This window comes from Aulonocara stuartgranti (assembly GCF_965226115.1).
Source record: "Aulonocara stuartgranti genome assembly, chromosome: 10".
NCBI classification, from domain to species: Eukaryota; Metazoa; Chordata; class Actinopteri; order Cichliformes; family Cichlidae; genus Aulonocara; species Aulonocara stuartgranti.
Window position 1 is genome coordinate 15489793 of NC_138946.1, and position 20895 is coordinate 15510687.

At 41.5% G+C, this 20895-nt stretch overlaps 1 protein-coding gene across 3 annotated transcripts; it reads left to right on the plus strand.

The window, feature by feature from the left end:
* Positions 1 to 1964: 1964 nt before the first annotated feature.
* Positions 1965 to 20799, plus strand: LOC309716065 (clustered mitochondria protein homolog). 3 transcript variants are annotated; one of them, XM_082549644.1, is made up of 30 exons: positions 1965 to 2397; positions 2641 to 2722; positions 6026 to 7345; positions 8417 to 8577; positions 8666 to 8837; positions 9120 to 9260; positions 9344 to 9474; positions 9556 to 9710; positions 9893 to 10018; positions 10107 to 10296; positions 10377 to 10469; positions 10671 to 10889; positions 11018 to 11193; positions 11311 to 11622; positions 11722 to 11855; positions 12166 to 12267; positions 12434 to 12534; positions 12615 to 12767; positions 13103 to 13165; positions 13254 to 13501; positions 13677 to 13761; positions 15322 to 15475; positions 16535 to 16674; positions 16786 to 16866; positions 17291 to 17416; positions 18825 to 18946; positions 19102 to 19195; positions 19277 to 19411; positions 19495 to 19568; positions 19700 to 20799. In XM_082549644.1, exons 3-30 carry the CDS (start codon positions 6070 to 6072, stop codon positions 19794 to 19796), a joined length of 5061 nt encoding a protein of 1686 aa, XP_082405770.1. In that variant the 5' UTR covers positions 1965 to 2397; positions 2641 to 2722; positions 6026 to 6069; the 3' UTR covers positions 19797 to 20799. The 3 variants fall into 3 exon arrangements, with proteins under 3 accessions (XP_082405770.1, XP_082405769.1, XP_082405771.1); XM_082549643.1 differs by having other exon boundaries at positions 2641 to 2717; XM_082549645.1 differs by having other exon boundaries at positions 2641 to 2717; positions 10107 to 10245.
* The last annotated feature ends 96 nt before the right edge of the window (positions 20800 to 20895 follow it).

Below are 20895 nucleotides of genomic sequence, written 5' to 3' on the forward strand. Positions count from 1 at the left end.
CTTTTTTGCCCCACTGTAAGTAGGCAAAAGAAATGCTGATAAAATAGATAGAAAGGTCAAATGCAAACACAGAAAACACAAGGATCTTAAAATTGAGGTGAATAGCTCAATCTATTCCAATGATGACCTGGCATTAATCACTCTAGTGAAAGTGATTAAGTTATTGGATGTAGAAACAGCAAAAAATTGGCAAATGGGTTGGTGTTCAAATAGCACCCTTCTTCTCAGTTGAACATTCAAAACACTTCCTAGTACTACGTCTCATTCACCCAATCACACACACATTCATACAGTGTATGGTGCATTCATATTATGTATGCATAGGTACTTTGTGACATTCCAGTAGATGCATCAGAAGCAACTTGTAGGTCTAGTATCTTCCCTAAGGATTCTTTGGCATGGAGGAGTCAAGAATCGATCCAACAACCTTTTGAGTAGTAGATGACTCACTCCATATCCTCACAGATGCCCAAAATGGAAGCAAAACTAACCCGGGTGTAAAAATAAATTATAAAACAGTAACCCGACTCCACCCCCATATTTCATATTCATATTTGGGGCATATTTGGGCAACACGGTCGTTAGCATTGTTGTCGCACAGCAAGAAGGTCCTGAGTTCAATTCCACCATCAAGCTGGAGTCTCTCTGTGTGGAGTTTGCATGTTCTACTCGTGTTTACGTGAGTTCTCTCTGGGTACTCTCCAGCTTTCTCTCACAGTGGGGATAGGTTAATTGGTCAATCTAAATTGCCCATAGGCGTGAATGCGGGAGTGAGTGTGAGTGCGAATGGCCTTCTGTCTCTGTGTGTTAGCCCTGCAACCTGTCCAGGGTGTACCCCGCCTCTCGCTCTATGACAGCTGGGATAGGCTCCAGCGCCCTCCACAACCCTGAAAAGGATAAACGGAAGCGAATGGATGGATGGGAGAAATATTCAAACAGTTAATAGTTAATACACTATAATTTAGCAGGTATAAGGGTATTTTACGTTTTTATTAGTCAACAGCTAACTTCTCCTGCTGCACTGCTGTAATTGTGTTCTTTATAATTTGATTATAAGTTAAATTATAAATAGTGGAATTTAAACTGAAGTAAGCTTTTATTTCAAATTACAGCACTGGGTGGCAGTATAGCCCAGTCTTCAGAGGGATTATTATAAGGATAAGTCTTTGAGCCCTGCTATAGGTGTCATAGGGATATAATCTTACACATGAAGAGTCGCTTCCGCATGTCCGCTGTAAAGGCATTATCGTATTAGCTACCTTATTAGGTAAGAAAAACATAGGAAATGGTATTGTAGCTAGTAGCATTTTTTTTACAAATGTGCTCTATCATACACACAAACACCTACATAGTTGGCTTTTCTGGGCTTGAAAAATTAAAGCAGAGAGAGCATTCAGGGTCCAGACAAGTCTGAGGAGGAAAACTGTGAAGACTCATAGTCCAGTTTTCAGAAATTAGTCCTTCATCTGATTCTGGAAAACTGGGACTCTACACCTTCATATATGCACATTTTAACCTGGTAAAACAAGGTGAAGGACACATAAGAGACCAAGACTGCTGAACCATGGACCATTACTTTCTAGTGAAGCTGGCAGTTTAAATAAAATTAAATTTTGACATGAGTAATATACGCACAAATATACACACATATATGTATATACATATATATATAATGTATTAAAAAGAAAACAAAATATAAATAAGCTATAGCGAGAAATTAGGTTTACAAAAATCACTCATTAAAACCCAAACATGGTTCTGTCAGTTTGTCAGTCGACACTTGTCTCCTAGCAAACGTCCCATTCTAGAACGTTCCCACAGTTGTCTTGGTGACTGTGCTCAGAATGCAAATGTACCGCTGCAGCGCTTCCATGGCAACCAGAGAGCTGCTTTCAGACTGATGCCTGAGTTTTCAGCGCACCTACTGGAGCCTCATTTCCAGCACTGAGTGTCTGAGGAGGTGTTTGCTGTGTCATGTTTACATCTCACACAATGTGAAAAGGCGCCAGCCCTCGTCCCAGTCCTCCTCCTCTTCCTCCTCCTTCTCCTGCTGATGCTATTTATATACATTGCACGTGCTCACACGTTCAAGATTGATAGAGAAAGCATGGGCCGATCTGAATACAGGAAGTTGCATCATGAGCGGCAGAAAGGTTGCCCTCTTCTGGACTTGGACGGGTACTGTGTGTTTGAGCAGAGGGCCTGCCACAGCTCCTCTCCTACCCTTGAAGGGCAGACACACACATAGTTTGTGTAATGTGGTTTCGCTGTAAGGACTGGGGAGCCTCCTGCTCTGGAGGAAAGCCTGAGGAAACTTACGTTTCTGATTCCATGAGGAGCAGGAGAATCTGGAGGAGATGAAACAGACTGACAGACTCAGTCTTTCTACAAGGGATGGTAGGGTTGTAGATTTGCTACATTAATCTGTAATGAACTGATGTGATTTTCTCTGTTTTGAGACATGTGCGCTCATTTTCTGCTGTGCTTGTGTTCTCATGAGGTCAAAATAATGTGTGCTACATGTTACATATAAAATCATAACTCTGTCCATTTCAGATCTTCTGCTGTTTTACTTTGGCTCTTTTGAAGCTTTTTAGAGGATATTTTTCTCCTTCTCATCTGTTTTCTTCCTCATTCCAGGATTTTTACACATCCAACATCACTGCTGAGTTCGCCTGATCAGAATTTGTCTCTGAGGTTTTCCAGGCCCTTCCACTGTAAGGTGACACCTCTGCAGGAATACTTCATGATTGTCCTGTCATCAGCTGTCGTCTAAGGCTCTAAGCTGCTTGCATTTACACATGACACACACACGCACGCTTGTGGCAGTGTCAAAACTAGAACTCAGTTACGGCTTAGACGCTCACACCAGACTGAAAGTGCGTGCTTCTGATGTCTACTAACCTCAGCCAGAAGTACGACTGTACATCACAGCTGCAAGCTGAGAAGTTAAAACGTGATACTAAAATATAATTAGTTTGGGTTTTTTTGTGTGTTTGCTTTGGGTAGCATAAGACAGCGTTATCAAATGTGCAGTCAGGAATTTGTATTGTGGGGGGAAACAGTTATCTGATCCAATCCTAAATTTGTAAGTTTGCTCCCTTGTAATGAAATCATCAGACTCTCGTTTTATGGTAGTTTCAATCTAATAGAGAGAGACAGAATATCAACCAAAAATCCAGAAGAAGGACATTATAAAAAAGTTATAAATTGTTTTAAATGTCATTGATCGAAATAGGTTTTTCATTCCCAAGCAAAACATGACTTTGTACTTTTGCTTGTTAGCAAGCACAGGCAAAAGACGTTTCTTGTAGATGGTCACTAGGTTTGCACACATCCTAGAAGGGAATCTGACCCACTCCTCTTTACAGAAACTGTGAAAATTTTCAGGCTGCCCCCCTCAGATTTTTTACAGGGTGAGGTCTAGAAGTCTGGAGATCAGCAATGCTACTCCATTACCTTGAAGTGTTTCTTCTTTAGCCCCTCCTTTGTTGCCATGGTGGCATGTTTTGGGTAGCTGTCATGGTGAAAGAGCCATCCTATGAGACACCTTCAGGGCTCTGGCTGAAAGAAGGAGGTTCTCATTAGGGGTTGGCGATATAAAAGATATACGATAGAAACGATTTGGCCAGCAATAGAGATTTGACTATACCGCTCTATCGCGATAGCACATGTTGATGATGTCATCAAGCTGCGCCTGGTTTGGTCGAAAGCATGGCAGTGGCTACAACCACTATCTGCAAATTATGCCGAGAGTCATAGCAAAGAGATGAAGCACTTTTGAAATATGGGGAAAGCCAAAAACTGTGCTTCCTCCACTTCCGTAACATTGATTTATTAATGTTGAATTCTCTCGCAGCTGCTCTATGTTGCAGTATATTAATAACTAACCTTGTGTTGTGGATGAATGATCTCAGTTGTTCTCCTGACTGAAGTTTGGCCCGTGTATAGCATCTTGCTATGCGATTGCATTAGTCCCTAACCACCAGAATCCCTCACGTTAACTTTTATCGAGTGGAAAAAAGTTGGCGTTCATCCTCCAGCTTCACTGTGCTAATGTTTTGCTAACATAGCTGTGTTGTTAGCAATCACGTAGCACAACATTATATACCAGGTAGTCCAACTTCAGTAACCCTGCAAACTCCACTGCTGTTTAGTTTTCTGTCTTCATTATTTTGGAAGTGGTAGGTGGAAACTAGCAAGCTAACGTCCTGTTAACTTCTAACTCTGTTAAATTTAATAACTTCTGTTTTCATGGATGCCTGGATGTTAAACTTAATTGTTACACCTGGTAAAGCGGCAACGCTGATGATTTTATTAAAGATTAAAGAATTTAGACCATTTTTAACTCTCAGTGTTCGTTTGACTTTAGGACCTGATGGGCTCAAAATGTGGTCATAAATATTTTGTACTTGGAAATCGGTTTTGTATGTCTAAAAATATTTGTGTGTGTGTGTAAAAAAGATTTGTATGTGTAAAAATAATTTGTGTGTGCATAAAAAAGATTTGTATGTGTAAAAAAAATTTGTGTGTGCGTAAAAAAGATTTGTATGTGTAAAAAAGACCTGCAGTTCAAAAAAGCGCCCCTCTGACAGCCAAACCCACTGTTCTCTGACTGGATTGTTACATTTGTGATTGACATGACATTGACCAATCAGATGAAAGGAAGAAAAATCGGGTCAAAATTCGTACTTGTAACTTGCAGGGTTTTTTTTTTTTTTTGGCTAAGTCCATAGACAAATCTTTTTTACGCACGCACAAATTCTTTTTACACATACGAAACTGATTTACAAGTACAAAATATTTATGACCACATTTTGAGCCCATAATGGAGTTTTGGACCCAGATTACTCCGCGAAGCTCCTCACTACGGCAGTCGTAATGCTCTGACAATCCATCAAGCAGTGCGGCTTACCAAAGTTGTACTAAAACATTTTTTAACAGATTTCTGCAGCCAAAATCGGTTCGAGGTCAGTAAACACAACCAGAATGCATACATAAGGCACACTCTCGATTTCTGAGAAAATTAAGGGATTTTAAGTGTGCCTTATAGTGTGGAAAACACGTTATACAGAAGAAAAGAATATATCGCGATATATATCGTTACCGCACATGCTTCAAATTATATCGCGATATGAATTTTAGGCCATATCACCCAGCCCTAGTTCTCATCCAAGATTTTACAGTATATGACCCTGTCCGATAGTGCCTCAATGTGGTGGAGTCTTCCTGTACCCTTAGCTGAAAACAGCCCTAAAGCATGATGTTTCCACCTCTATGCTTGACTGTGGGTTTGGTGATCTTTGGGTGATACTCAGCATTTCTCATCCTTCAAACATGGTGGCTCAAGTTTAGTTTCATTTGGTCACAGCACTTCATTTACATGTTTTCTGTAAATGATAAAGAGGAGTGGGCAAACTAAAGATGGGTATTCTTCAACAGAGGGACCTTGCAGGTGCTGCAATGTTTCAATCAATTGCAGTGTAGTGTTACCACCAGTTTTCTTGGTGGCTGCCTTCAGATCATTAACATGCTCCTCCCATGAAGTTGTGGGCTAATCTGCCACCTTTCTTATGACCATCCCAACCCCATGAGGTAAGCTCTTGCATGGGGCTCTATGTTGAGGAACTGGTGAGAAACTGGTTTTGTGGACAGATGTGCTTTATACATAAAATGGGCTGAGATCCGCCAGAGATTAAATAATTCATTCCACCAATGTAAAGATAGAAAACATAGCACCAATAATGTCAGGTTTATCTAGAAAAGAAAACAATGTCTAATGTTTGTGTATGATTGCGTTGTTTTCTGGTGAAATGAGGAATAATTAGGACCATTCATTATCTCTAAATAAAGTTCCTACTTTGTCAAAACTGTAGGGTCTTGTTGCTTGGTATTTCCTAGTTTGACTTATTTGTTTCCTTTTTATTGTTGTAACTGAACAACACTGGCTCAAGTATGAAAGTATAAGTGGACTCTACTGGGGTTTGACACTAACATAGTTTTTTTTTTTTTTGGTCCTCTCTAGGTCACCTTCACAGTTTTTACTTCTTTTTAGCGCATAAAGGCACCATGGGAAACATCTTCCAGTGCTGCCAGACCCTCTCAAACTACTTTAAGTGTCAGGATACACCAGGCCTGGGTGAGGCAGAAAGATCTCCTCTGCTGTCCAGCGAAGAGAGTGAATGTGAGTCACTGAGTTTGCTGGACAACTCGGAGGACGACGTGTTAACCGTCTCAACAAACAGTATAACAAACCTGGCCCTCGAACCGGAGAACTTTCTGTTTCCTGACATCATCCTAAGCAGTAGCCTGGGAGGAGATGTGACTCTGGTGGAGCCAATGGTGTGTCTGCTCGTGTCTGAGGAGGATGAAGGAGGAGGCGAGGGGATGGGCGAGCAAAGAAGCGAAGAACAAGGAAGGAGTAATGAGATGCGAGGCAGAGGGTACTCTGAGGTTGAGACTCAGACTGAAATAGAGACCCAGATTGGTATGGGGGTGCAGACTCAGACTGAGTCGCAAACAGAAGTTCAAACACAAACAGAAACACTCGAGTTCGGTAATAAGAGGGTGGTGAGGGGAGGAAGTATGATCATTAATAGTGAGACTGGAAAAGAGATGCATGATTGGGATCAACATGAAGGTGTGGAACAGCTGCTTTTGGAGGCACAAACATCGGAGAAGAAAAGCAGTGACATTTGGTGTGACGTTGAAGTTTCTGCTGACTTGAAGCTGCCAGGAAAGGTAGGAAGGCAGACAGCCAAAGACAAACTCGAAGTGACGGCCACCTTAACAAAGCTAACTTTGCAGACAGAAAGAAACACTGACCCAATTGAAGAGGAACATACAGATTCTGCCCTGAGAGAGTCGACAACCTTACAGTGCAACAAAAAGCCAGACGAGCAAAAGACTGAATCCAAACACACCTCAGTGATGCAGGCTGACCACAAGGTCAGCGGCACAAATGAAAACATTGCTGCAGTGGAGTCAGAGAAGATGACAAAATGCAGCAATAATGACACAGAAAATGTGGAAAACTTTAACCCCACTGAGGGTTGTGTGAACCTGAAACAACAGAGCAATCAGGACAATGGACAGATGGAAGAGTTAGAGCAGACTGCAAATGAAAAGCAACATAATAATATCCACATAAAAACAAACAATTCTGTGGTTCAGACAGCAGGTCATATTCAAAGTCAGGACAAGTCACATCTGCCAAAGAAGTTAGAGGAAGCCATCAAGACTGATGAGCGACAGGCAGAAGGAGAAGAAGAAGGAGAGACTAAGATTGATCGAATGACCCTTTTTTTAGTTGACAGACTGTTTCTGGGAGCAACACATGTCCAAAGTGAGTGGATTTTTTTTTTGTTGTCAGTATTACAGCTGGTTAAGCTAAGACTGTGTTTAAGAACTCATTTATTTAGTCTGAAATCTATCACAGTGAAAAACTCTGGATGATAACACCATATCTTCATTCACCTTCCTTTTCATTTTTTAGATCTTTTTCACTTCCTCGGACAAGGAGGGCATATTTTTGGTATTTTTGGTCGTGTCATTGTTTCTGTCTGTAAAAACAATAACTTAAAAAGTTTTGAAAGATTTCTGGTCAGATTTCATAGGGGTGTAGATCCTGCTCTTCAAGGACTTCAAGGTCAATTCACTAGCTGGGCCTACGTCCTCATTTTAGGTTTGACAGCGTTTTAGTAGGTAAAGGTGAATACTTGGACATGAATTGAGCTGCGGTTTGGGGAAGGCCTCGAAGGGGACTGGGTTTGGCGGATCCCCATGTACTAATAGGAGTGAATAAGTTAAAGAATTGAGAACAAGGAGGGAGGGAGGGTGGGGCACATAAACGAGAATGAACAGCTTGCAGAACTGGGGGAACCTATATAGATGACAACCAGCAGGAGCGTGTTTGGAGGCGTGGTCCTGCTCCTGAAATTCTGAGATATAATCTCCAAAAATTGACAAAAAGCTTTATAATTTAAAAACATTGATTCTCATAAGTGTAGTGTTTGTTGGAATGTGGAAAAGCCGAAATACACTGTAATATAAAATTATATAATAAGCTCAAGTTGTTCATGTCCAGTTATTCGCAAATCAGCATCTATTATCCATTACCCGCTCCAACATAATGTTGGGTAATCAGAGTAAACATCTGCCATGCTACCCTTATCTGATTTTTACTCCACTACAAACTTCTTAAAGTATGTATGCAATCCTCTGCACTTAGTAAATACTGCCCAGAGAGTGAGCAGGATGCTCTCGGGGTGCTTCCTGTATGATCAACTTTCCTTGTTTTTATTTTCATTTTGAATTTGTATTTTCCACCTGATTAACTCACATTAAAGTGTTTGTTTGTTTTTCAGCCAGTTTCATCTCAATGGTCTATTTTTGTCTTTTCTCTTCTGTTTAACAGCACATCCAAATCCAGCTACAGCACCCTCTGAAGATGATCTCCCAGAGCAGTCTGATGATGATAAAAGGAAAAAACTCAGTATCCAAGACATAGTTGATCTCCAAGAGACAAGTTTTACTGTCAGAATCCAGCCTCCGGGAACAGAAAGTTTTGAGCTACAGGTTCTGTTGTTAGTCCCTGTTTTCTCAAAGATTCACTTCACTGTGTCTTCATTTCACTTCAGCTCTCATGTTTCTCCTCCACCATCAGGTGACCGGCCAGATGTTGGTTGTAGAGCTCCACCAGGTGCTTATGGATCATGAGATCACCTGCCATCGCACGTGCTTCTCCCTCCAGCTGGGTGGTGTCACGCTCGACAGCCTTAATGAGCTGCACTCTGTCCCGGGCATCCGTGACGGAGCGGTGATCAAGGTGGTGGAGGGTAACTGCCTCTTCCTGTTCTTACTGCATTAGTTTTGTCTTCATGTGATGATTCACCATTTGAGTCATTTCTCAAAATAGTATTAGAGTGAAAGAAAAACATGAGTACAAAACATCCATAACTTCTTATACTGATGTTAAATTATTTAGCATTACTATTTCTGCATTTCCACTTGATAATCTTATTTCATGAGCATCTTCATATGGAAAATTCTTCCATTTAATCCCGCACTCGTGCAAGATAGATTTGAATCCTTTGTGAGCGTTGTTGCTCCTGTTGCAGAATCTTACTCGGTGCGTGATGCTCGTCTTCATCTCAGACATGTACGTGATCTTCTGAGGAGCCTCGACCCCACCGATGCGTACAACGGCGTGAACGGCAGCTCACTGTCTTACCTCACCTTCTACACCACAGGAAACAATGGTAACGCCCCTCTGTCATACATTAGGATCAGCTTCCCTATAAGAAAGCGCTCAACCCTTTCACCTTTACGTTCAACCCTGCAGATGGTCAGAGCGTGGGGAAGAGGCGAGCTTCTGAAAGGGAGTCTGTTGACTGCAGCCCTCCAGAATACGTCCTCCCCGGCTCTAAGGAGCGACCGCTGTGTCCACTTCAACCAGTCAGAGAGGACTGGAAGGTGAGCTGTCAGTTTTTCTACATGCAGTTAAGGCTGGGTAAATGTGCATTTAGTCGTGGTTAAACAACAGTGAAATGACAGCCTTTGCAGTGCCTGCGGGTCTTGACCCTCAGCAGTTGGAACCCACCTCCAGGAAACAGGAAGATGCACGGTGACTTAATATACCTGAATGTCCTGACTATGGAGGATAGAGAACTCAATATTACATCCTCTACACGGGGTTTCTTCCTCAATCAGTGAGTTTTACATGCTATAAAAAGGTTTTATCCATCCTGGCAAGATATTTTGTTCAGATGTTTCCAGTAGGTTTAATAGTTATAATTATAATTAAACATTGGTATTTCCCCTTGAGTACTGTAGTTACTCAAGGGTATAAACTTGCCTTGACTTGGCGTGTGCTCTTCTCTGACTTCTTCAGGTCAACTGCCTTCAACTTTAACCCCAAACCTGCAGTTCCTAAAACCCTTTGCCATTCTCTAGTGGAGCTGCTGAGTCAAGTCAGCCCTGCTTTCAGGAAAAACTTCACCGCCCTGCAGAAGAAGAGGTGAGCCAACTGTTTGGAATCGATTTAGAACTTGTTTTAGCATGAAGCTTGACAGTAAAAATATTTTCCATCCTCTGCTGTGAGCCAGAGTTCAGCAGCACCCTTATGAGCGCATTGCAGCACCATTCCAGGTGTTCACCTGGACTGCGCCACACGAGGACCACACTCTTGACTGCGTGAGAGCGGAGGAGACGCACGCCAGCTACATGGGCCAGGATGAGCATACGGTAGTGGACGCAAGATCGAGGAGGCAACCTAAATGTGGAAATGCAGGACATGTAAAAATATAGGTTTGATTTTACATTTCAACTGATGGCGATGATGATGCTGATATTTAGGTTGTGTGTCATGATCTCAGAGTCGGGACTGGAACGAGGAGCTTCAGGGATGCAGGGAGCTCCCCGGGAGCTCCCTGCAGGAACGACTGCACAGAGAGAGGAGCATTTTCAAGGTGCGGATTCCCAACATCATCTTTCCAAGTCTGTCCTTCATTACTAATGATGCAAACCTGTGATAATCAATTTAAAGCCCAGAAGCCATGACCTCTTATAACAGTCCTCTTATGTTTCCTCTATTCTTCTTCCTCCTCTGGGACCAAATTGTTTTATTGAAACATAAACTCATTAACCAGTATTTGAATCCCTCCTCGCAGACCAACAGTGACTTTGTGGCCGCTGCGACACGAGGTGCTACGGCTGTCATTGACGGCAACATCATGCCGATAAACCCAGGGGAGTCGCCTCATTTGCAAATGTTCATGTGGAACAACCTCTTCTTCAGCCAGGGGTTTGATGTGTCTGAGCACTACCGACCACTAGGGGGAAACACTGCTGCTCACGCTGCTGCCATCTGTGACCTAAGAGGAGCTCAGGTGAGAGATCCTGATGGTATGACTGGGGAGGTGTTTGGGAGGAAATTATCATTTCAGATATCTTTAAGGGTGTAGTTATAAGGATATTAATGGTCAAACTGGTCAAAAAATAATCTGCACGGCTGCAGGCATATGCATCAGTGGACATAGAGGGGCTACACACAATCGGCACAGTTGTGGTGGATTATCGTGGTGTCCGAGTTATTGCACAGACGATCATTCCTGGGATACTTGAGAAAAATCAGGAGGAGAGTATAGTGTACGGCTCCAATGACAACGGCAAGACAGTGTTTACTCATCCGAGGTAACATTCCTACATACTCAGTGAAATCTTATATTGTAGCTCTTGATCGAAAAGCCGGACGTGCCCTTTTATTTTGTCACTATTACTGCAGCTGAGCAGGAGTGTGTTTTATGGCAGGTTTCTGGAGCTGCTGGATAAAACCAGTAAGCAGCTGAGAATCCAGCGTCACCAGGTTTTAGACCACAACAACAGACCGGTGGAGCTTTGCTCTGGCATCGAGACCATAGGCATCCTGGGTAATGATGGACGACCTTACATCTTGGACCTCCTGCGAACCTTCCCCCCAGATCTTAACTTCCAGTTCTCAGAGACAGAGGAGAGGAGGGAGGAGGTGCCGAAGGAGTGCCAGAGCTTTGGTTACCCATGTCTCCATTGTCACAGTCTGGCCAGCCTGAGACCTGAGCTGATTGAGGCCTTCATTCAGCACAGGTGAGGGAGACTTTCAGAACTGAACTACTAGACAAGCAGCATGAGCCAATGTTAGAAAATGAGCTTTCTCATCTTCTTATCTTTTATTTTATGATGTAGGTATGAGCTTTTCATGAAGATGGTGTCGCATGAGCTGAGCCAGCTGACTGAACAGGATGAAGCCACAGAGTGGAGTGAGAAGCCCATCTGTGATTCAGATACTGGGGAGAGACCTGCAGCCAGTGCTGACATGGGTGAATAAGACCTTATACAGTGAATAAAGTGAATATGACATATGTACAGAGGTGTCATGCTGAGAAAGAGCATTGCAGATGTGATGTTTGATTTTAAACTGTTGATGGAGAAATCTACAGAAGGTCAGAAGAAGCTGGAACACATGCAATAATCTGCACACACTAAAGAATTTTTATCATAGGCCTGAATCACAGATGATAGAGCCACAAAATGAAAATGCAAATATCAAATGTTAACAGATGTGTGAGGGCAAAGAAAGCGGATTATCTTCATGTTGGCTAACAATACTTTCATATTTGATTTTTGTAGAAATAAGTAAAAGAAATGCGATCCTGAAAGCTTGTAGAGCCGTCGGCTCAGTGAGTGACTCCTGCTTTGACATCCGCTTCAATCCTGATGTTTGCTCTCCAGGTACTGAACACCCTCGTGCTCACATATATATATATATATATATATATATATATATATATATATATATATATATATATATATATATATATATATATATATATATATATATATATATATATATGTATATGTTGTCAGATTAAAGATGAACTGTATGTCTTTCCTGCAGGTGCTCGATTCCCTGCTGAGTGTTTAGAGGAGGTTCAGAGGCAAAGGTGCCTGCTGTGGGAGGCAGCTGCTTTTCTCCTGTCGCATCAGATCCCAGCAATGGTCAGTTGTGTGTGGAGTGATAATGTTTAAGTGTATCGCATAAAGTGTAAGATGATGTGTGTGTGTCATTTCTGTTATAGTTGATGGACTGTCTTGACCACACAGCAGTGCCAATGGATGGCGCAAGTCTGACCTCAGCGCTTCATCAGCGGGGTGTGAACGTGCGATATCTGGGCACCATACTGAGGGAGCTCGGCAGGGTGGAGGAGAGAAGACGACTCGGCCATATACAGGCACATAATACAGCTATTAATAACCATACCACATAAATGCTATTATTCAGCATATATGAATAAGGCGGGTCTGTTAGGCTGGTCCAGCGTGCATTTTTTTCCACTGAATATACCGCATTGTATAAGAAACCTGTTCCTAATCATTATTGTTATTATCTCTGAAATCAAAAGTTTAAACCTTCATCAAGCCTTTAAATGTTTGTTCATATAGTGTGAAGCAGCAAGAGCTGGCTTCTCAATATTAGCCTTCACACGTAGATTGTGAAGACTGAGCTAGTCCTGCAGTTTGATCTCATGAACTTTTTCTCGAAGTCTTCTCTCCTCTTCCCTTACAGAGAATTTGCGTCAGTGAAATCATCCTCAGAAGTGCCAAACACATCTTCAGGACCTACCTGCAGGTGCTCAGATTAAGAAAACACATGTACTAATCACTACGCAACCTATCATTGTTTTTGATTTATCAGCAATTACCTTATTTTCTCCCAGGATGTGGAACCTGCAGCTTTCTCTGCAGCTGTCAGTCACTTCCTAAACTGCCTCCTGACCTCCTCCTCCTGCTTCCCCGACTCCTTCTCAGACGAGCTGCTCTCCCGTCGCAGGAGCCGCCGACGCCGGAGTCACGGGAGTCGAGTCACATTGTTGAGTGACAGCGTGTGGGCTAGGCTGACGTCCGGCGAGCTGTGGGGCAGGATCAGGGCTGAGGCTCGAGATTATTATCACTACACATTTGACAGGTGTTTGCGTGCGTGCGTGTGTGTGTGTGTGTGTGTGTGTGTGTGTGTGTGTGTGTGTGTGTGTGTGTGTGTGTGTGTGCGTGCGTGTGTGTGTGTGTGTGTGCCTATGTGTGTGCCTATGTGTTCCTGGATATGTGCAGCAAGACTTTCACACTGTCATCCTCTCTGTGTTCAGTGAAAGTATAGATGAAGTAATAGAAAAGCACAACCTTCAGAGGATCTCCCTGCTGAGAGAGATTGCCATCAAGACAGGCATCCAGGTCAGACATCTCTTCATAATACAGCAACCTATGAACTTAAATTAAGTCTCCATCCCATAAGTCTCCATACTGCCAATGCTACGTGAAATCACAACATCTGTATCATAGAATACTCAACACACTGCTTTATTTGGTCAAGACATAACAGACGGGACAAAAATATGGAGAAAAAATACATAAAAATGCTGATCACTGACCATGAGTCAACATTTCTACCCCTTTGCAGAAGCTGACGTGAGGTAATCTAGTTTATTTTTTTTGCCACACTTCTGTTCTTTCAAGGTCAAAAAAGATAAGATCTGGATTCAATGTTATCCTACATTTATCCAAGAATTTTTTTTTTAAATTAGAGAATACATTTTTTAATATCCAAAACATTTAAATTTCAATAACAATTAAATGACAAATACATTTAGATTGTATTAATAGCAATAAGTCGACAGATGATTCTCAGCCAACAAGGCTGATCAACAAGATGATCAGCCTTAGAAAAAAAGAGATAACATACTACCAAAGATTTCAATTCAAATAATCCTCAGCTTTCAGCGTTACCTTAATTTTTTGTGGCATAGATTCAACAAGGTGTTGAAAACACTGCTCAGAGATTTTAATTTTGGGTGCACTGTGGACATGGTCAGCAACAGTACTCAGGTAACCTGTGGTATTTAAATGATACTTAGTCGGTAGTAATGAGCCCAGAAAAATATCCCCAACAGCATTTCACCACCATCAGCCTGGTGTTAAAAGGCTAGATGGAGCCATGCTTTCATGTCGTTTACTTTAAATTCTGACCCTACCATCCAAATGTTGCAACGGAAAACGAGATTCATGAAATCAGGCAACATGTTTGAATTATAGCATCCATATCCTGTTCTTTCCTGTTCCTATTAGCCTGAAGCAGTCTTGATATTCTCCTCCGACCTCTGTCATCAGCAAAGCATTTTCACCTACTGAACTGCCGCTTACTGGATATTTTCTCTTTCTCGGACCAAGATCTGTAAACTCTAGAGTTGGTAGGAAAATCCCAGCAGATCAGCACTTTCTGAAATTAACTATGTCATGTTAAAGGTCACTAAAATAACATTTTGCCCCCATTATGATGATCTTGCCCATGTCACAGGTTGCTGCCATGTGACTGGCTGATTAGATATTTGTCTTAACGAGCAGCTGAACAGGCATACCTAATGAAGTGGCCAGTGAATGTATTAATGAACAGTGTGGCAGTCTAGGATCTAAAGTTAAGTGACTTAAGAGGCATATAGAGCTGTTTTTGCACTTATTACATTTATTTAACATTTGTTAAATAGTTTTAATCATGACATTCATGGGTGAAAAGTGAATGTTTTTTTACTTTAGTTTTTCTCTTAAATCCATAATTCTATTTCTTGTGGTTTTACACAAGAAATAGAATATTGACATCAAGCTTCAGAGTTTTTGATGGCTGAAGTTCACAATTTACTGTGCTTAGAGCAGAAAATCAGACCAAAAACCACAAAGTTATTAAATCCAACTTTTAAAGTGCATCTGCTTTCCTCCTCCATTCCCTTTCTCTGTGTTCAGGTGCAGCTGAGGGAATATGTGTTTGAGTCTCGACACAGGCCGGCATTTGGTGAGGAGGACATCGTCAACATGTTTCCCGTGGTCCGGCATCTCAAGCCTACGTCATCGGATGCCACGCGGCTTGTTCAGCAAGCCCAGCTGGCAGTGCAGCAGGGTGAGACATAAGCACAAATATAGACGTAAACAGCATAATATACAGTGTATGTGTTCTTCTTCTTTTTCTTACAGTAAAATTAAATGTGGCCCTCAATGTAAAAGGAGTTTGAGATCCCTACATTTTAACATCCTGCAGCAGCAGGAGCTGCTTCCCTCCAAACATCAACACAAACTCTAAATGTCACTAACTAAAAATATCACACATCTGATAGGGGCAAATGTGTGGCGTGGGAAGAAGCGTTAACAGTATGCTTACACAATCAACAGGAGGTTTTAACGCGCTATTTGTTATTTGTTTGCATTTGCATTGCAAGAAAGAAAAATCACTGTTTTAAAAGTAACTTCCTAATGTGCTCTGTGTGTGAGGAAGTTCTCACATGCAAATTGAAAGAGTATAGTTCTTTGTTCCTGTTCATAGTGGCGACACTGACTCTATTTTAATGCCAGTGATACAAGATCCACACTTCTCATTCTGTAATAAAATACATTCTTAATCTAATATGGAGCTTCAGCAGCCAGTCAGTCACAAAAACCAAGCAAATGTCTTTTAATGTTGCACTCACCATAAGTTACCATGGTGATATAGCCAGGTAAAGAGACAGCCACTTTCATACGCCAACTTTAAGCTCTACATGGCTTGCTGAGCCCATCTGGCTTTATAGTGAAGGCCACAGAGCAAGGTAGGTGGATGCTGGACCTCATCACCTATATTGAAATCATCTCAAGAAGGCTTTCCAGCTTATATAAGAAGAGTAAGCAATCAATAACCTGTACAGTCATCTCATCAGTCTACATGTAGACATGTGTGGATGATTTTATGACACACTTAAATATGTGCTTTTATACCAAGCATGTGCACATATTAAACATGACCGCATTTATGCTATATGTGCTGTATTGTGCCGCTCAGTTCCTTGTATTTAACACGATCTATGATGCACATTGTCAATACAGATCCTGATAATGGATCTGCTCGAAGGCCAGTCCTCATATGAGGAGCAGATATTCATTTCTGTTTATTTGCTGTGCATTAATATTATTTTGTGTTTGATTTTAGGGCTCCTCAAGGAATGCTACGACTTGATTAGTCAGGCCCTGACTCTATTCAGCAGTGTGTGTGGGGTCCTGCATGAGGACGTGTGCATGTGCCTGCGCCTCCTCGGACGGCTCAGCTACATCTTGGGAGAAAACGCAGATGTAAATATTCATTATGTTAATTTATACAATGAACCAGTACTTAACTTTCTGAATCAAGCAGACCATAGTTATGTACAGCAATGTTTCCTGTAACGTGTCCATGCATTGCAGGCCCTCAGCCAGCAGGAAAAGGCCGTAATGAGTTCTGAGAGACTGCATGGTATAGACCATCCACAGACCATACAAGATTATGTGAGTTTCGTCACTTTTTCATTAATTTACAGACAGTCTTGTTATGTTATTTGTGTTGTCTTCCACCCTAACGATCTCCAGTCCACACATCTTATTAAAATATATATATAGTGATATTTTTCAGTGGCACAATCCCTATTTACAGATCTGCAGTTAAAGAAAAAAAAAAGGATAGTTTCATTAACATCAGCATCATTTTTTTTTCAAGTCTTGACCCTGTGATGTGGATAAAGACACTTATCATGTTTTTTAAAATCCATCTATAGAACCCAAGTTTGCTCATATTGGCCTCACAGTTCTGCAGCTGTTACCGACTGGATCTAGGGATTATTTTTTTCATGTAGAAATTAAAACAAAAACTAGCCAAACGCTTAACTGTATTTATTAAAATATGTCTTTGATATATTATCATTTTATGCTTCAGACCTTTTTGACCCTCTACTGCTTTGCTGGAGGCCACCACTTGACCTCTCTACAGCTGCTGTATCGTGCTCGGTACCTCACCCTGCTTGTTGGTGGAGATGATCATCCACAAGTAGCATTACTGGATGTAAGTGAGATCCCACCTGATTTATTTATTTATTGAGCAGGTGACCACATACTTTAAAAGCAAAAAGGCCCAAAAAAAATAATCTTTTAAAAAAAAGTATATTAGCGTGTTTGGTTTGGCAAAGATTTTATGGTGGGTATCTTTCCTGATACCGCTCTCCCCATGTATCCGGGCTTGTGACCGCCACTAGGAGCACACAGGCTTGTGTCCCACCTGTGGTTAGGTTAAGAAGAGAGGTGATGACCAAGAAAGAACACTACAGATGTGACGTTTGTTTTGTGAGTGTTGATGGAGAAGTATAGAGAAGGCCAGAATTAGCTTGACTGTGTCTGTGGCTCTAGAGAAAGCATATTATAGGGTGACAAGAGAGGAAGTGTGGTACTGCATGAGGAAGTCAAAAGTCACAGAGAAGTATGCGAGGGATGGGAAATCAAGACAGTGGTGAGGTGTACAGTAGAAGTGACACATGGGTTCAAAGTGGAGGCTACGTCGGGGATCGGCTCTGAGCTCCTTCTTGTTGACAGTAGTGATGGACAGACTGACAGATGACATCAGGCGGGAGTCTCAATGGACTATAATGCTCGCAGATGATATTGTAGATGATCTGTAGTGAGATTAGAAAGCAGGTGGAGGAAAGCCTGGAGAGGTGGAGGTATTTACTGAAGAGACGAATGATGAAAGTTAATAGAAGCAAGACAGAATACATGTGTGTGAATGAGGGGAGGCAAAAAGAAAGGTTAAGACAGTGAAGGTAGATAAGTTTAAATACCTGAGGTCAACTTTTCAAAGGTGGGGCCAATACAGACTGAAGGGGAAGGTTTACAAAATGGTAGTGAGACCTGCTATGATGTACGGTATAGAGACAGCAAAAAGACGAGGTGGAGCTGGAGGTGGCAGAGATAAGGATGCTCAGGTTTCATTGGACGTATATTATATATGAGTACATCATAGAGACAGCTGCGGTTGAGCTGCTTTTCTAATGTAAAAAAAAAAACCCTCTTACCATCAAGATTTTTTTATTTGGACATTCAAAACAGTTGAGGAAAATAAGAACTCCGAAAAGCAGAAAACCTGTTGGTGTGTCAGTGTTCCCAGGCCAGCCAAGAGATGGAAACCCCAGGTCTACCTCAGGGCCTCCTTTCAGTAGGACATGCTTGCCCAGGAGGCATCCTAATCAGATACCCGAACCACCTCAACTGACTCCTTTTGATATTTTAATGAGTGAAATATAAAGTAAAAGTCTGAGAATATGTAACACATTATATAAGAATCACAATATTATGTGACACAGTGGTAGTCTATGTGATATTGCACTGGTTAAAAGGTCAAAGTGGGTCATATCCATGAAATACTCAAGAGTAAGAGCTCATTTGTGCGTTTGTGTCCCTGTTTTGCTCCTCTGTGTTAGAGCATGCTAGGTCTGGTACTTCATGGACTGATGGAGTATGAGCTGTCCCTGAAGTTCCTGCAGAATGCCTTAACTTTAACCTCAAAATACCACGGTGTCACATCCCTGAAACACGCAAACAGGTACGTGACACACTTTGTCCTCACGCTCCTTCTTCTTGCATAAAAAACATAGATTCAGTTACAGAAAGTTTGAAAGACAACTGCTGTGATCTTCCTGTTCACATTTGAATTTTCTGTGCAAAAAAATAGCCTTTCCATGTCTTTCTTCTGCACAGTCATCACCTGCTGGCCACTGTGTATGAGAGTAAAGGAGAGTTTCGATCAGCTCTGCACCACGAGAAAGAAGCTTATTCAATATATAAGAGCCAGGTGTGTTTTAGAATAAAGTGTTTTCTGGTGTTATGTCCATGCATTCTGCTCTGGATTTTAACTGTTGCTGAACATGTGTAGGTTGGTGAGAACCATAACAGCACTACGGAAAGCTCGGAATACCTGAAGAGCCTCACTCAGCAGGCTGTGATCCTTCAGAAAGCCATCAACCAAATATACAGCAACACACCTGGTGTCTGTATTCCACCACCAAAGGTTTGCAGAGTTTGGATGTTATGTGAACATACACAGATATGCAGTGCATGCATTTCTGGTTGTGACTGTCTGTTTTTCTCTAGTTTTCCACACCGAACCTTCCCACAATACTCCAGCAGCTCAACCTGACATGTGGAATCATTCTCATCCCCCTCAGGTGATTACTGAAACAGACACAGGATCAAAAGTAGCCACTAATGTCCCAGTTTAACACTCCCTGATTAAAACTGTTCATGTAAATGTGCTTTTCCCTCTCACTTTATATATGTTTTGCCTTTTCCTTTCTAGTGGAAAAGAAATTGACGAGCTCCGGGCTGAGTTTAAAGGAAAAGTAAAAGTGAAAACGGAAGAGCTTGAAAATCAATTGTTAAGTTCTGTGGAGTAGAAACAACAATACTGACTTATGAACTAAAAACACAACCACAATGGGACACCTGCATGATCTGTGAAAGTGACTGTGGACAATGAGCAGCAATGGCGGATGAAAGCGAGGCAAAACAATGCCGTTATTAAACAGGTCACCCAGGTGCACCTGTCTCCTGTTAAAAGAGGACTTTGCTCTGCTGTTGTCAGTAGACATAGATTATCAGTGCCATAATAAAGCTCTTGCCGAACTGTACGGCACTGTACGTGATGGCAAACACGTTCAACTCACTTCCTTTTTGTCGTGAAAGTAGATAAATAAAAGCAAGAATTGTGCTGCTAGATGAATGGAAAAGCACAGTAAGCTTTACACTGTGTATACAGAGAAAAAAATATATAGCCACAGTGTTTAATATCTCAGATTGTGAAATGGCATGTCGTCTTCTTGCACTACCCTGAGTGTCCACTGGGTTTCACACTTGTGCCATGAGCATTTCTCAGAACAAAGTAGAGTAGATAGGTTCCCATTATGCAGAAGAAATAGATTTTTTTTAAGTAACTATTTTATAGGCTTATATTAAGTGTGTGTTTTGTATTGTGCGATAGGCCACAGACCTGAAAGTCCAACATTTATGTTACTTGTGTGAATCAAGTAACATTCGAGTGAGAATAGGTAGGCTGTGGGCACTTTAATGAATACATTTTATTGTGTGAGACTGATTTAGATGTGTACCACAATTTAGTTGTTATTAATATCATCTTATTTTTTATTCTTCTATTATATAATAACAGAAAGCTTAAAAATGAGAGGATTAGGCTTTGAGATTGCATTTCTACTTCATAAAAACAGCGACAGTTTTATATATTTTATATATTATTCCATCTGAAAACTATCCGAGTATTTCTGATATAGCTTCCTGTGAGTTGTTTAGTATAAATCAACATCTGTAGAGCCGAAGCATGGCGGTGTAATTTCATCTATTCAAATCAAAACATGGATGCAGCTGACAATAAAAATGACTTATAACGCCATGGTGACTATGGTTTTTTTTTTCATTTAATTTAGAAAAAAAAATTAAAGCGTGATATTTAGAGCGTGATATCTGTACGCTGCGCGCCAC